The sequence below is a fragment of the Myotis yumanensis genome, unplaced genomic scaffold (assembly GCF_028538775.1).
Source record: "Myotis yumanensis isolate MYYU_CA2020_CCGP unplaced genomic scaffold, mMyoYum1.0.hap1 SCAF_16, whole genome shotgun sequence".
Classification (NCBI taxonomy): domain Eukaryota; kingdom Metazoa; phylum Chordata; class Mammalia; order Chiroptera; family Vespertilionidae; genus Myotis; species Myotis yumanensis.
Genome location: NW_027223767.1, coordinates 18,985,015 through 19,000,256, shown reverse-complemented (window position 1 = coordinate 19,000,256; position 15,242 = coordinate 18,985,015). Strand labels below are relative to the sequence as shown.

Below are 15,242 nucleotides of genomic sequence, written 5' to 3'. Positions count from 1 at the left end.
TGGGGAGTCGGCAGGGAGAGGGAGGCGGGCCGAGGAGGGTGAAGTGAATGAAGTGAGAAGTGAGGCTTGTGAAGGGCCCCGGTGCCTGGCTACGGCGTGTCCTACATGCAGCAGAGCCATCGGAAAAAGGGTTCTTTCTATTCAGGAAGCAAGTGGGTCTCTGGGGAGGTCAGGTCCAGAGGCAGACCTGGAGGGGGACTGCGTGGTGGGCGAGCGAGCCTATTGGAGGCTCTAAAACAGTAAACCAAGCTGTACTCCAGAGGCACAGACGCGTAAGCTTTAGCTCACAGCTGTGGCCGCTGCACCCCCTGACCTGCGGGGGCCAGTGCAGGCCCGAGGAGCAGGTTCTGGGGCAGTAGATGGAGCTTGGTGTGCTGTTACTTTAAAGCAATGGCAGGTTTGCTTTCCAAATCTCTCTGTCTCAGGCTGGGGTTGAGTTCCTGTCCTCTTAGCAGGGGGACGCCAGTGTGGGGGTCAGCTTGTGCTTCTGAGACGCCCCTCTGTCTCTGATGTTTCTGTGATGCCGTATACCCTTTATAGCCCCCAGAAGGTAGGGAGGCAATAGACAGTGATTAAACCCATTTCCCAGGTGGAGAAACTGAGGCTCTGAGAGATGACTTGCTCCTGGTGGCATAGCCAGGGCCTCACATCTCAACTCAGAACTTTGCTCACTCTTTGGGGGGTAAAAAGAGCTGAAGACTCATAGGAGACACAGACCCCCCAAAGGAAGGTGATATTAGGTGCCAGCTTGCCAATCGGGTTCCAAGGCCATTGACTAAGTGCCTCTAACACTGGAGAAGGGATCGTAGGCCCCCTGGCCGCCCCTGGAGCAAACCTCCCCACAGAGATTTGTCGCACCCCCTCCTCCCCCCGGGATGCTGGGCGGAGCCTGGACACATCTGGGGGTTTGCAAGGGGTTTGTGTTTGCTGAGTCATGGATGAGAGTCACTGGGAGGCCAGCCGGCCCCTCATGAGTGAGCAAAACCGTCTCTAGGCCTGGGTTGGGGTCGGGGTTGGGGTCGGGGTTGGGCTCCCTCCTGAGACAGCTGTCTGGCACCCCCTCGGGCCCCTTGCCACCGGAGCTTCGGGCCCTTTCCCCTGGGTCTGGTCATTGTACATTCGAGAGAACGCAGGCAGCAGGAAGCAGTGTTGGCAAATCCGTTTAGCAGCTGTTGCCAGGAACGGTAATTTTGTGCAGCCTCTTGTCCTCTGTTGTGGTAAATAACAGATAATGGCATTTCCAGTCCGAGGCGTGGCCAGGCGCTACTCACACGGGCCTCACCTCACGGCTGCGCCCGGCCAGCTGCCACACCTCAGAAGCCTGCGTTCTTCATCGCTCTCCGGCCGCAGCCTTTCCCACGCGGCCCTGAGCTGTTCGCTGACCTTAACTTGGGGTGGATGGAGCCTGCCCTCTGTCCCCCGAGGGTGGAGAGTGGCCAGCAGGTGCCTCTCCTGCTGCTGGGACAGCTGGGAGGGGGCAGGGAGGGGGGAGCCAGCTTCTCTTCAGAGGCTGCCTGTAGCCCCGGCCTCCAAACCAAGAAAGAGTCGGGCCTTTCTCAGACGCAGCTTGGGGGATCTTTCCTCGCTCCCTCACGAACTCCCTCCTCGCCCTTGTCATCCGCCTTCTGTGGGAGGGGCGGCTCTCCCAGGTGACAGATGAGAAACTGATTACGATCTGCCGATCTGCCGGGCCTGCCCAAGACCCCTCTGCCCCTGAAGCACCTCTGCCGTGCCCAGTTTCCAGGCCAGACAGGCGTGGACTCCGGCCTCCAGGGAGCGAGCGAGGCCTGAGCGCCGGGGCCACCGCACGGCCTCCCCACCAGCTCCCAGCTGCCCACGGGGGAGTCTCATGAGCCTCCCAGCTCGTTCCCTGCGCCTCTGCTTGTTCATCTTGCCCACATGCGGCTTGATCAGTGGGCTCTGCCCACCCCCTGAAGTCTTCAGTGGCTCCCTACTGCCCACAGAATGAAGTCAGACCGCCTCCACACGGTGTCCAGGGCCCCCAGTCCGTTCCCTGGGCACAGGCTGCTGACTTCGGCAGCGTAAATGAACCTCCCGGGCTGGGAGTCCCGGGGCCTGAGGGTCGGGCCTGACCGCACCTGCCCGAGCATCACTGCTCTCCTTGGAGTGGGCCAGCACATCACCCTGGTCCCTAATTGCTCATTAGTGCTGCTGCCGCTGGAATCTTCAGGAGCCTGAGGGTGTTTGTCTAGGCTGCTGTGTTTTTTTTTTTTTAAAAAATCAGTTCCAAGGACAGGTATTCACCGGCTTCGAGGATAATTGACTGTGGCCCAGGCCCTGGAGGGGGCGTGGGGAAGGGAGAGGGCATTTTCACATACACCGACCTTTCGAGAGTTAGGATGACCCTGGAAGCAGAGAAGACAGCGCTGGCCTCTGGAGCAGCTGCCGAGGGCTGACGTGTCTCCGGCTGAGTTGGCGGGGGCTGAGCTGGGGGGTGGGAGGGCCTCCGACCTGGGCCCTCGGGGTCTGTGCAGTCACTGGAGAGACAGTCAGTAGGATGCAATCGGCACTCCCCTCTGGACGCTCACTGTGGGAGCTCACGGGAGGGAGTGGGCGTCGAGGAGGGAGTCACGGAGGAGAACACATTTGCGTTATTCCTGAGGGAGGCTTAGAAGCTCACTAGCCATGCGGCACAGCCCCGGCAAAGGCATGGAGGCATGGGAATCCCGGGAGTGCTGGGAGCAGACAGTGACGCTCGGCGGGCGCGATGGGCTTGGCGAGGCTGCAGAGTGAGGTGGGGGCCAAGGACTTCCGCGTGCATCCGTGTTCTCGTCTTTCTGCCCCTCAGCCTGTGAGCCTTCCCGTGCTCTCGCCTAGTCCGGGGCCTGGCAGCAGCAGGGCCGTGGGAACTGTTTTCTGGATGCTCTTGGCATCATCGGCCTGACCTGCAGTGAAGGTGCTGCCCACCAGATTCTAGGGGGAGGGGTGGCGGAAGGATAACTGAGGCTCCTGCCTCGCCTTCCGACAAGCAAGGCTGAGATGTCAGTGTCTTTGAAGTCAGGTGGAGACGCTGGGCACACGCGCTGGGACTGTCACATTTCAGAGCTAGCGTCTTCGCGGCAGAGCTGGCCAGGGGTCCTCGCATGGCCAGTGCTGACCGCAGCCAGCGCCCTCCCTCCACGCTGGGGCTTCGTGGCAGCCCCGGGGGGAGCCAGCCACACCTGCAGCCATGAGCTCAGGGGCTGCTGAGAGGGGCGGGCATTATCAGGGCTCTGGACGTGAGGATGAAGCAACCCCAAATGGTCTAGCCCCGTGGTTGGCAAACTCATTAGCCAACACGGCCAAATATCAACAGTACGACGATTGAAATTTCTTTTGAGAGCCCAATTTTTTAAACTTAAACTATATTGTTTAATTGTTATTAATTGTTATTAACTTAATCAGGGTACTCCTAAGGCTTAGGAAGAGCCACACTCAAGGGGCCAAAGAGCCGCATGTGGCTCACAAGCCGCAGTTTGCCGACCACGGGACTAGCCTCTTCCTGCCTGTCACTCTGAGAAGCAGGCTCCTTTAACAGAGGCTGGGCCAGGGGACGCGGGAGGCAAATCCTCTGTGGGAGGCCCGGCCCCAGGGCCTCCGGAAAGCAGAGGTGGGTTATGCAACCAGGGCCAGGCTGGGGAGGCTGCAGGGCTTTGTCTGGCCATCAGTTCCCTGCGTTGGTGCTCCCGGTATGGCCGGTGTCGGTCTCGGAAAGTGAGCTTCCGTTTATCTTCAGACCAGCATTGTTTCCTGGGCCCCTCCTCGGCTAGTGTGGGGGTCACCGAGAGTGTGGGTGAGAGGTCAGATCGGGACTGGGACCCCAGCCTGCCCTCCGCGGGCTGCCCTTGTGTGACCCGGGACAGATGACCTAAGCTGTCTGCCCCGTCTCGCCTTGTTAAGTGAATAATCCGTGTCAGGCACGCCTGCCGAACCCAGCACAGCACGCGGCGTGTTATATAATAAGCCCTTGTGTTTATTGTTACGGACCTGGGTCTGCATCCTGGCTCTGCCACCTCCTCGTTACGTGAACTTAGCCGAGCCACCCAGCCTCTCGGGGCCTCCGAGAGCCTCATCCACGACATTCGGACCATAAACCCTTCCTCAAGGGGCCATTGTGAACGTAAATGAGATTGAATGTGCTCATGATAATGTGTGTTGAGTGCTGAGTTGGTGCCAGGCATGGCCGCAGCGCTCAGTAAATGGCAGCTGTTATCATTATTATGAGCTGTAACTCTAAGCGACCGTGAAGCGAGGAGCAAGATGGATGTAAGCCGCCTCCTTCACCTCCCGGGCCTTCCCTGCCCCGACCCCGCCCAGCCGGAGCAGAGGTGAGAGCGGCAGGCCGCCCTGTGACCTGGCCGCCCTGGAAGACCGCTGGTCCGAGTGTCACACCTCAGTGATCCCGATGGGGCCACGTGGACCTGCGGCTGGAAGTCTGGGGGACATGCCCAGCTCGGCCCGGTCACTTCTAGGAGCCGGTGGGCGGCACAGAAGCCAGGGGCTTTTTCCTTTAGGGCTGGAAGGAGCTGCTAGTAAGGAGGGCTCCAGGAGTCTAGCCCCAGCAGCGGGAGCCCGGAGGGCGGAGCAGGCCGTGTTCAGGGCTTACGGAAGCTGGACGAGGGTCGTGGCGCCCTTGATTGCGTTGGACTCCGTCTACCACCTATTCTTCCTCCCGAGCAGGCGGGCGCGGGGCCAGGGATGGGCCTGAGGTGCACACCCCGCTGGGAGATGTTAGGAGGCGCGTGTTCCGGAACCCCTGCGAGGCCCCTTCTCAGAGGAGTGGCCAGTTCTAATGCACGTTGATCTCTACTCACGGAACCCTGGGGAGTCCCCACGCGGCTCCTGACTGGGAGCTGTGGGCGCTTCCTCTGTCCAGACTTTCGCCTTTCGAAACCCAGGCCCCCTTTGGATTAAAAGGAAACTTTCCACATTCTTTTTATTTAAAAAAAAATGATTTTATGGATTTCAGAGAGAGGGACAGGGAGAGGGAGACATCAATGGTGAGAGAGAATCATCAACCAGCTGCCTCCTGCCCACCCCCTACAGGTGAACCCACAACCCAGGCATGCGCTCTGACCGGGAGTCCACCCCCGACTCCTGGTGCGTGGGTCGATGCTCAACCACCACGCCACACCGGCCGGGCTTCCCACATTCTTTTATAACACGATTTGACGTTTCAAAATACTACCCTATGTTTGAAAAAAGTGAATATGATAGTGAACATGCTTTCCCACTACATGCGTCCCATCATCCCTCGGCCCCGGAGGGTCTGTCACTGTCTCAGAGAAGAGGGACCCCAGACGGAGCCGCTGTGTGCAACCTTCACAGACGCACGCACAGGAGGGGCTCCCCCGGCTTCTGGGGCACATCTGGCCTTGCCTGAGACAGGCTGGCTCCGGGACCTCCCTGGCTGCATCCCGCGGCCCTTTGTCCCTCCCGTGTTTATGCGCATAATTCCCTGTGCGCACGGTCCTGCGTCAGCGCCTAGTCACACTTGGTGCTCTTGCACGCACGCCCGCGCTGTGCACCTCGTCCCCGGGGCTGTGTCGTGGGCACGTCTTGACACCTCACACCAAGCACATCCCTGGCGCCCAGCGTGCCATCCTCAGATGCCGTTGCCTGAGTGAGCAAATTCGTCGAGACCGAGTACCATGGCTCCTGTGGTCCCCCTTTGCTCAGACATTATTAGCTTGGCTATTTTTTTTTTTAAACCTTCCTCTCAGCTTCAGATTGAAGAACCTTCTCCACTCCCTGGCCCAGCTGTTGTTTGAAACCGTAGCTGCCTCCACTGGGCCCCCGTCACCCACGCTGCACGCCCCTTGGGCCCCATCGAGGCGGCTCAAACCGCCTTTTCCTGTGATCTCGGGGAAAAGAGGCAAAAAACAGGCACACAGTTCCTGGTCTCAGAGGTGATGCGCGGATAACCAGGACCTGGAAGAGTTAACAGGGGCCGGTGGGTGGGCCCAGTGGAGGGGGCAGGTGAGCAGCCATCGCCCCCAACCCCAACCAGCCTGGCGGTCCCTTCCTGCCTGAAGTGCCCCTGTCCCCCGTCAGACACGCACAGTGGGGCAGGAGCGCAGACATGATCCAAGGTCCACGAGAGGCGTGATCTCTTATTATGCGCTTGTGAATGGTCATAATCAAGAGCTGCTTCTGTTCCCTTTGTAACCCTCCCTTCCACCCGGGACACGGCACCACGCGGCTGCCTAGTGAGTGTCAGGTGGAGGGAGGAGGTGCTTGGAAGCTCGTCCTGAAATCTGCACCGCTTCCTGCCTCCTTTCCTCGGGGAGAGGCCGCGAGGGGCGGGGCCTCACAGGCCAGGGGTTGGGGGGGGGGGGTCCCGGAGCAGCGCCATGTGCGGGAGAGAAGGGCCTGCTCGCAGGTGGCGGTGCTGCTTCTAGAAGCCTGTATTGCTGCGTCGTTTTCCCTAAAACACCATTGGGTGTTTCCTGGTTGAAGGTTTGCTTTCTGGCAATGAGAACACACCGTTCGGTGTGGAACGCATATGTGTGGGGTCCCGTCTTCACGTTGCTTCATGCATGTGCTGCTGTCGTTCGTAGGTAGCCATTTCTGCCCTTCCGTGGGGGCCTGTGCGCATCCTGTGAGCGTCGTTCACAGAGAGACCCGCTCCCTGGCATTGTCGGTTGGTTGGAACCTTGGCAAAGTCCTTTTCCACACGAGTCTTGCCAGTTCACAAACTCCTACAGCCCCTGGGACACTGGAGGGCAGTGGGCTGCCCCTGGCTCATCCTCGTCGTTCCCAGAACAAAGCCTCGCACCAGTATTGACGAAACGTTAGTTGAATTAAAGCATCAAATATTTTCAAATTAACCGTCTTCAATATTCACTTCTGCCGCGCAGCGTACATTTCCTGGCCTCCTTGTACGGAACACTTGAGCACAGTTTCATCTTATTTTGGTTGACTGAGTGTCGCCAACATCTCTGTCTGTGTGATGGATGGTAATCCCGCCGAGCCCTCGGGGCCTGTGGAGGGTGCGAGCTGTTCCCCGGTTACTGAATGTTCCTGAGAGGCGTTGGTGTCTGCGTGCGAGCAGCTTTGTTCCCGGCCCCGCACCCCCTCCCTTCCTCTGATCAGATCAGTTTGGGAACCCCCGGTGGAGCTGGGGGTTCTGCGTGAGGTGGGCGGGGACTCACAGGGAGGCTGTGAAGGCCCACCTGGGAGCCAGGGCCCGAGCGCAGGTGCACCTCGCCTCGAAGGCCCACTTGCACTTCCTGCCTCTCGGCGGCGGTGTGGGAAGGTGAAGGTGTTACCTGGCAGTGGCGGCGCTCCAGGGAGCCCAGGGGTCACCCGAGTGGCCGGGGTTATGAGGACATCAAGGAGGGCGCCCCCTCAGACATTAGGATGAGGCTGCATCCCCGGGAAAGGAAAGGGCACTGAGCATCCGTTGTTTAGGGTCGCACCCACATGACCTCTCCGGCCCTGCCGGCTGCACCCCAGGGTGGAGGACAGGCCAGGAGGGGTCCTGTGGGGTGCGACCCTTAACATGGGATGCTCAGAGCCCTTTCCCTGGGGTTCGGGCCAGCCTGAGTCACACACGTACCCTGAGAGTGAGGCCTGCCCGGCCCACAGCCCGGCCACCCCTGGACACCCTCCCCCGAGCGCAGGCTCTCCCACCTCCCCTGTGCTGCCACGTGGGTGTTTCCTGTCTCTCTGTCTCGTCTCCTCGGTAACTGGCACATGCTAGGGGGGACCACATCTTGCCTTCTCAATTGCAATAGTACAAGTAGCTGCTGTGTGTTCATTCATTTATTCTGCAAACGTTCACTGTGCCAGGCACTGGGAGTAGGAAGGTGAACGGAACAGACCTGGCCTCTGCCCTCGGGGAGCTGACAGCTGGGAGAGGAAGTGGTGGTAGTCATAGAGCCACGTGAATGAGGCTAAAATTCCCGACAGCTGAGGACAAAAGGCAAGAGCTCATTATGGAAGCTCCAACCAGGGAGGAAGTCAGGGAGGGCTTCCTTGAAGAAGTGGTGCTTTTGCGGAGACCTGAAAGTTAACGAAGAGGGAGTGTGGTCAAGTGCATCCCAGACAGAGAGAGCAGCATGTGCCAAGGTCCTGTGGCAGGAAAAACAGTGAGGACCAGAGACTGAAGACAGGCCCACGTGGCTGGGGCTCACAGCACCGGGGCCGGGGGAGGGACTGGCAAGGAGGGAGAGTCTAGCCTGAGTGGGCCTCACACCATGCGAAAGGGGTTGTTTTCATCCAGAGAGCCACAGGAAGTCTTTGAAAGCTTTTATGCTGGCAGGGATGGGAGAAATAACATGATTAGATTTGCATCTTGAAAAGATCACTCTGGCTGCCATATCGGGAACCAGCTGGAGGCTGGCCAAAGTGGGGATGAGGAGACCAACTGGGGGGCTCTGGTGCAGGCCGGGCCCTTGAGGGGGCAGCACGGATCGGGGAGGGTGATAGAGGGCAGTTGACAGTCGAAATTTAAAGTTTTTGGAGATGGATTATTTGGGTGGGAATGAGGGAGAGGGAGGATGGAGGATGATTCTGGGTTTTGGCTTGTATCACTGATGGGTGCTGGCACCCTCTACGGATCCAGGCATGTGGGTCAGGACTGTGGTTACTGCCTGCTCTGTACCGTGTTCTGTGCGAAGCACTTTCATGAATCGTCTGCCTTGATCCTCCCTGCGGTGGCATGAGTCCGCCTGTTACCACTGTTCACAGATGAGGAAATGCGCCTCAGAGAAGGTTAGTGACAAGTCTAAGGTTGCATCTGAACGGCCCCAAAGTCTGTGCCCCGTGGGCCAGCCCCTGAACCATCCCCTTCCCCCTGTGTGCTCTAGTCTGGGATACATGTGTGCAAAAGGAACGCACGGAGTGGCCGAGACAGGATTGAGGGGATTGTATGTGCCAACTGAAGGCCTGGACTTTTTTTTTTTTTTTAATATATTTTATTGATTTTTTACAGAGAGGAAGGGAGAGGGATAGAGAGTTAGAAACATCGATGAAGAGAAACATCGATCAGCTGCCTCCTGCACACCCCCTACTGGGGATGTGCCCACAACCAAGGTACATGCCCTTGACCGGAATCGAACCCGGGACCCTTCAGCCCGCAGGCTGACGCTTTATCCACTGAGTCAAACCAGCCAGGGCAAGGCCTGGACTTTTGTCACTTCTGCTCTGAGTGAGGCCCAGAGCTGGACTTGGTTTGTTGGACACTCAGACACAATACTAGGCTGTGGGAAGCATGAGGCAGCCGTGACCACCGCGGAAGCCAGTGCTCACCTGCCCAGGGCAATTCCGCTCAATGGAAGCCCATCTCAGGCAGGGAAGCAAGCGACCGCCCCCGGCCCCAGAGCTGTCCTTCACACGGCTGTGGAGTGAACCCTGTGCACCAACTTCACGTCACAGCTGGCTCATACTCTCACTGGATCTTTAAAATACTACCAGCTTCATTTTCTTTTTTGGAACCTGGGAATAAAGACCAAGCCCGTAGGGGAAGAGGCTCATTATTCTCTTACTGATTGGAGATTTAGTAGCGGAGCAGTTATGTATTACTTGAACTGGAGCATGTTATCTTTTTGCTGGCCTGGATTCCCCAGCCAGAGACACGACACAACTGAGAGATGGTGGGATCTGACCGCGGGTTCCACCAGTGATGGCAGGCAGCCTGAAAACAGGGCTGTGCGTGGGCGAGGAGGGTGTGCCTGGTCATACCACCCCCACCCCCTCCAAAGCACCCCCACAGGGCAAAGGGAGGAGGGAGCATTCGGGAGGTGTCACTCATCCACACCCTCTCCCGCTCTCCCCACCCCCAGCGTGGGAGCTGACCACCAGCCTCTTGCGGGCATCTGGCCCCCACCACCTCTGTCCCCAGGCCAAGTGGTCTGTGTGCTGTGGTCTGTGGGTAGAAGACAGCACACAGCTCTGGGCACTCTCTCCTGGTCTCTTTCTCTGTTCCCCACCAGCATGGATGTGTAATCAATCAGACAATATTTATTGAGGGCATGTGCACACCCGTCCTTCGAGCCCGGCTTAACCATCACTCTGGCAATGCAGCGGGCAGCCACTCAGCCCAGGCAGGCTGACCTGGGACCGAGCGTTGGGCGCTTCACTGGGGACGCATGAGGCCTGGGCCCTGCCTGCCCCGCACTGTGCCATGCGGCCCATGGGCACTCGGCAGGGGACGGTTACAGGAATCAGTAAATTGGAAGTTGAGTAGGAGTCAGATGGGGAGGGGTGGGGAGGGGTGGGGAGGGGTGGGGTGGGGTGAGGCCAAGACAAACGACAGGCTGAGAATGGCAAGCACTGGATCCCAACAGCTGATTGGAAGTGAGGCCTTGTGGGCAGCAGTGGGGACAGGCCAGTGAGGGCAGCGGTGAGCGCGGAGGCACCACGCCGAGGCCCGGGCCCCGGGGCCCAGTGCCATCTAGCTGGACTTCCTGCGATGCTGGAAATGTTCTATTTCTGTGCCATTCGATGTGACGTGTGTCTATTGAGCACTTGAAATACGGTCAGTGTGACCGAGGAGCTGGGCTTTTCCTTTTATCTAGTTTCAATTAATTTTGATTTAGATAGCCACATGTGGCTGGGGGCTACCACATGAGCTGGTGCAGGTCTGGAGGAGAATCACGCAGGGTTTCGGAGCAGGGCGCGCGGGCGTCGCTGATAGGAATAACCGGCAGTTATTGAAAGCTTATAATGTGCCGGTCGCTCTTCATGTGAATCTCAGTGAACCCTCAAGACAACCCTAGGGCACAGATACGATCCCATTTCACAGAGGAGAACATCTGAGGCTTAAGAGGCTTTTTGTAGCTTGCTCACGGGCCCACCCGGGCCTGCCTCACTCCAAAGCCTGCACCAGAGCACCAACTGCAGTGCTTGGAACCGGCTCAGGGCAGCGTTTCTGGACAGCAAAGTCGGTGACAGGGCAGGATAGCATGAGGGGGAGACCTCGGGAGGACAGGGGCTCGGAGCGATCCAGGTGAGATAGATGACGACGAGCCCCGGCGTGCAGAGGCAAAAGAGGGGGCACAGTCCTGGGCAGGGGCTGTGTCCTCCCAAAATCCGTGTGTGGAAGCCCTGACTCCAATGTGATGTTGTCTGGAGTGAGGCCTTTGGGAGGCAGTTGGGGTTGGATGAGGCCGTGAGGGTGGGCACCGTGGTGGGATCCGTGCTGTATACGCAGAGGAGGAGCCTAGAGCTCTCTCTTCACCATGTGAGGGCACAGCGAGAAGGAAGGGGGCACATAGAAAGGGCCCTCTCCGAGAACCCGGCCTGCTGGCACCCTGGTCTGGGAGTTCCGGCCCAGAACCGTGACACGTGTGTCTGCTGTGTAAGCCACCCCGTCTAGGATTTGTTTTGGGATAGCAGCCCGAGCTGACCGCGACAGGGGCAGAGGCCGTAGCGCCCCCACCTTTGCTGAATGTGTGGGGCGGGGCGGCCACAGCGTGGGAGGGAGGCTGTGGGGACGCCCATGGAGTGTTGCTGGGGAGGCCTCTGGGCCTGGGCTCCCTGTCCGCCCGGGGAAACCTCTCCCCGTTGAGGAGCAGCCGCCCTCCCCCTCAGAGAAATATCGAGGAGGGCGGAGCCAGACTCCCAGAACCAGTGTCGTGGAGCAGATGAGCATATGCGGCTGCACACTCATCCCCAGCACAGCCTGTGCCAGGTCATTCCGTGTCACCTCTGCCCATTCATTCATTTGAGAATCATCAGCCACACTCCCAGGCACGTGAGCCGGCTCCTTGGAGAGCCCTGGGCACCAGCTTGGCACTGGGCAGGGGAGGGCGTTACCCAGCCCTCCTAGGTCCCGAAGCCTGATTGTGCCTTCGTAGCGGTGGGACCTCCGGCGGCCTTTACCATCTCCAAGCCTCCGCGTCTTCAGCTGCATCATGGAGAGCCTGCCTCCCCCTCCCTCATACGTTGTTGCTTGGCACACGCAATTGCTCAGGAAACGGTAGCGACTGGTCTCGTGTCCTCTCCTTATTCCCGGCACCGTTGTCTCAGGGGCAGGGGCAGGGCACACTGTGCTTGGAGGGCGACTGGCATCGCACCCTATAAGCGTGTAGAACGCTCACCAGGAGCATCTCACCCCTTGAAGGGCCACACTCCTTCTCACACGTGCACCGTTTGTTTATCCCGGGTGGTGGGAATTAGAAGGAAAACAGCCAGCCGGCGTCAGCACCTCCTTCCTCTCTCTTTACCCCTGGGGGGGAGCCCTGTGTGCACTTCCACCCGATGGGCTCACGGGGGGCCTGTCCTAGAGGTAGAAGGGCTGGGGGTGAGATTGGGAGGGATATCGAGAGGCAGTCCTAGTGGTGAAGAGGGGATTTCAGATCAGGTCACGGGTGGTGGGCCGGGGCTCCAGGGGGCAGGCTGCCAAACCCAGGCCTGGCGCAAAAGTGGCCAGGCCCTTCCTCTCCAAGGGACCCTGGAGTTCAGAGGGCGAGCAGCATAGAAGTGAGCATCCAGACAGGGACCCTCCCCAAGCCCGGGACCTTCACGAGAGCTGGGAAGGGGCCCGCGGTGACGGGGATGGACTTTCTTGCCAGCCCAGAGAGCTGGGAGCCGGGAGGTTACCTTTTATTTGGAGAAACAGGAGGAAAGTGACAGTTCTCATTGGACGGTATTGGATGGTAGCCAATGCACACCCTCCCGCCCCAAGAACGTGTTGGCTTCCCTTCCACCGACAGCTGGCTCCCTCTCCTGCAGCTCGGGCTCAGCTGCCCGATCAGGCGGGGACGACAGGCTCTGGGAAGCCAAGTTGGTGACATTTTCCTCTGCATGGAGAGGGGTGTGCCTCTTGCTCAGTTGGCAGCCTGCAGGAAAGGCCAGGCAGTAGATCCAGCCTTCCCTCGGTGCTGGGGCAGGTAGGGGGGCCAGAGAGAGCCGCCAGCCTGGAGGGCCGTGGCAGAAACGTTGAGTAGCCCCCTGCGCCAGTGCTCAGAGGAGGGCCTGCTGTCGCCGAGGCAGACTGTACCGTGAGCCGGGAACGGGTCTCGGCCCCACCAGGTCCCCTGCCTCCCGGGGCATGTCACCTGGCCTTTCCCACCACTGTGTTGCCTTGCATTTCAGGGAAGCAAAATATGTATGAAGAAGTTCTGAGCTTAAGCAGCAGAGAAGGTCAGCCACTGCAGGAACGAGGTTCTGGCTACTTATGTGTCAGGAGAAATTACATAACGGCTCCAGAGCCAGACCTGAGTCCGCTACTTGCTGGGTGAACTTGGCAAATTCTCTACCAACTTCTAGCCCCCGATGCCTCACCTGTGAGGCGGGCCTGATGCTTAGGGAGTAGGGTGCCTGGGCTCGTTCCGTGAAGGGACCGGGCATGAAGTAAGTCGCTGGTCCTTCTCACGGCAGCATCTTCTCACGCCCGTGACTTTTTTTGCGTGCTTATACACAAATGCGTTTTCTTTGTTGCATAACATCCTCTGCCGCCCACCTTTCCGGGGAGGGACGCAGCCTGCTGTGCCCGGGCCATCTCGTATTCTGCTGCCTGTGCTTGGCTCTTCCACTCGCACCCGGCGTTTGGGAGGCTTCCAGCTCCCTGCTGCGGAACATGATGCAGCTGTGAATGTCGGGCAGCTTGTTTGTGCTGTGCTCCTAACAGAGTGTGATTGTGGGGGTGAATCTGTGCCGTGGAGATTCATGGGTGGGCAGGTCCGTGGTGCCCCAGAGCCACCGGTGCCCTTTGGGTGATTTGCCCTTCTGGCCTGAAGCCACAGCCATCCCTCGGAATACGGCCGAGGGCTCCCCGGCCACGGCTTCCCCAGCCCCTCCCCTGAGGAGGAAGCCGCTCAAGTGTTGACCTCCCCGTGTCCTCTCTCTTATAGAAAGTCTGCACCAAGTGTGGGATCGAGGCCTGCCCTGGCCAGAAGCGGCCCCTGTGGCTGTGTAAGATCTGCAGTGAGCAGAGAGAGGTAGGGTGCCCAGAGCAACGGGTGGGGGGCCCTGGGGCCGGGTCTGAGCCCATCCCACCAGGGGAAGTTCATGGTTGGTCACGGGGAGGGCCTTCTCTGGAGGTCAAGGAGGACCTCCTGGGGGTGACCAGGGAGAAGGGTGGGGGTCACCTGCTGGCTGGCCCATTTTCACAGCGTGGAGGTGGTGGTGGGCCCTGGTTCTGCTATGCCTGGGGCCCCTGGCTTCGGTGGGAAGCCCTCACGCTGGGTGTAGGTTGCGTGGCATGGGGGGGAGGGGGGCAGGGGGCACCTATTATTATAGCAATAGTAACGTCCACCCCAGGTTGCACATTTATCATGAGCCTGGCACTGCTCTGTATGAATCCATTAAATCCTTTCACGATCCCCTGTGAGGGTGTGTCAGCATCCCCTTCCGCTGATGGGAAATGGAGACTCGGGAGGTGGGCACCCAGCTGGCTCCTGTGGGAGCCGGAAGGAAGTGCAGCCAGGTCTGCTGTGGTGATGCCACCCCACAGGCCCTTCCGGTGCAGAGGTTCTGTCATTCTAGTTCTTCCCCATTTAGGAGAAGGAATGGAAGCTCAGTGGGGCCGTCACAGGTGTGGGGCTTGAACCTGCATCTCCTAACCCCAGACCCCGGGCTTTCCTCCCTGTACCGGGATCGGAAGTGGGGCCACACCGGAGCGGGACGTTGGCAGGAGCTTCCGGAGAGGGGCACGGGACGGGGGTGGTGGGAGCAGAATGCGCCGCGCCCTTGGTCACCACATGTGGATCCCTTTCCTTGCGTGGCACTTGGTATGTGCTCTCACTGAGGGCCCATGAGAGGCCTTCGGTGTGGGAAATTCTCAGCCAGGCTGTCCTTGAACACTGCTGCCCCTGCCGTTCCGTGTCTCCCCTCTGCGATCCCATTGGCTGCCTGGCAGAGCCCCCCAGCCCGTCCTCCGCGGCCACCGCTGCCCTTGTTTATTGCTTTATCTTCCTGCACACATTGATCAGTCCTGTCTTCAGGCCACTAAGTCTCTGGGACTGTCTCCCGGCTGTTGGTGTTGCTGGTTCTGTCTCTTCGCGTCGGCTTTCCCCGGGCGCGTTGGGGTTTGGGTTTGCGTGCTCATCTCGAAGGGGAGTCCGTGTCCCCCTCTTGCTCTCCCTGCTCATCACCTCCACCCAGGTCCTGGGGGGCCCGGTGCAGAGCCAGGCCTCTCGGGATAGTGATGAGCTGTGTCCATGGTGACAAGGGGACTATTCCCAGGGCCAGTCATCAAAGCCTCAGGCAGCCTGGCCAGGCCCCGGCTGTGTGGGTGCCGCTTCCAGCTCCCCTCCGTGTTCGTAGTCTTAGGTGAGCTCTAGTTAGGGGGT

The 15,242-nt window shown here is 59.5% G+C and overlaps 1 protein-coding gene across 5 annotated transcripts in view; it reads left to right on the top strand.

Moving 5' to 3' along the window:
• RPH3AL (rabphilin 3A like (without C2 domains)) overlaps positions 1–15,242 on the top strand; it is a 130,048-nt gene that overhangs the window by 67,204 nt on the left and 47,602 nt on the right. For 4 of the 5 annotated variants that reach the window (XM_070394728.1, XM_070394726.1, XM_070394727.1 and 1 more), the window contains one exon: positions 13,803–13,889. The exons of the other annotated variant lie outside the window; for it this stretch is intronic. In XM_070394728.1, the coding sequence (XP_070250829.1) occupies positions 13,803–13,889 (87 nt within the window). The remainder of the gene's footprint in view (positions 1–13,802; positions 13,890–15,242) is intronic. 5 annotated transcript variants of the gene reach the window in all.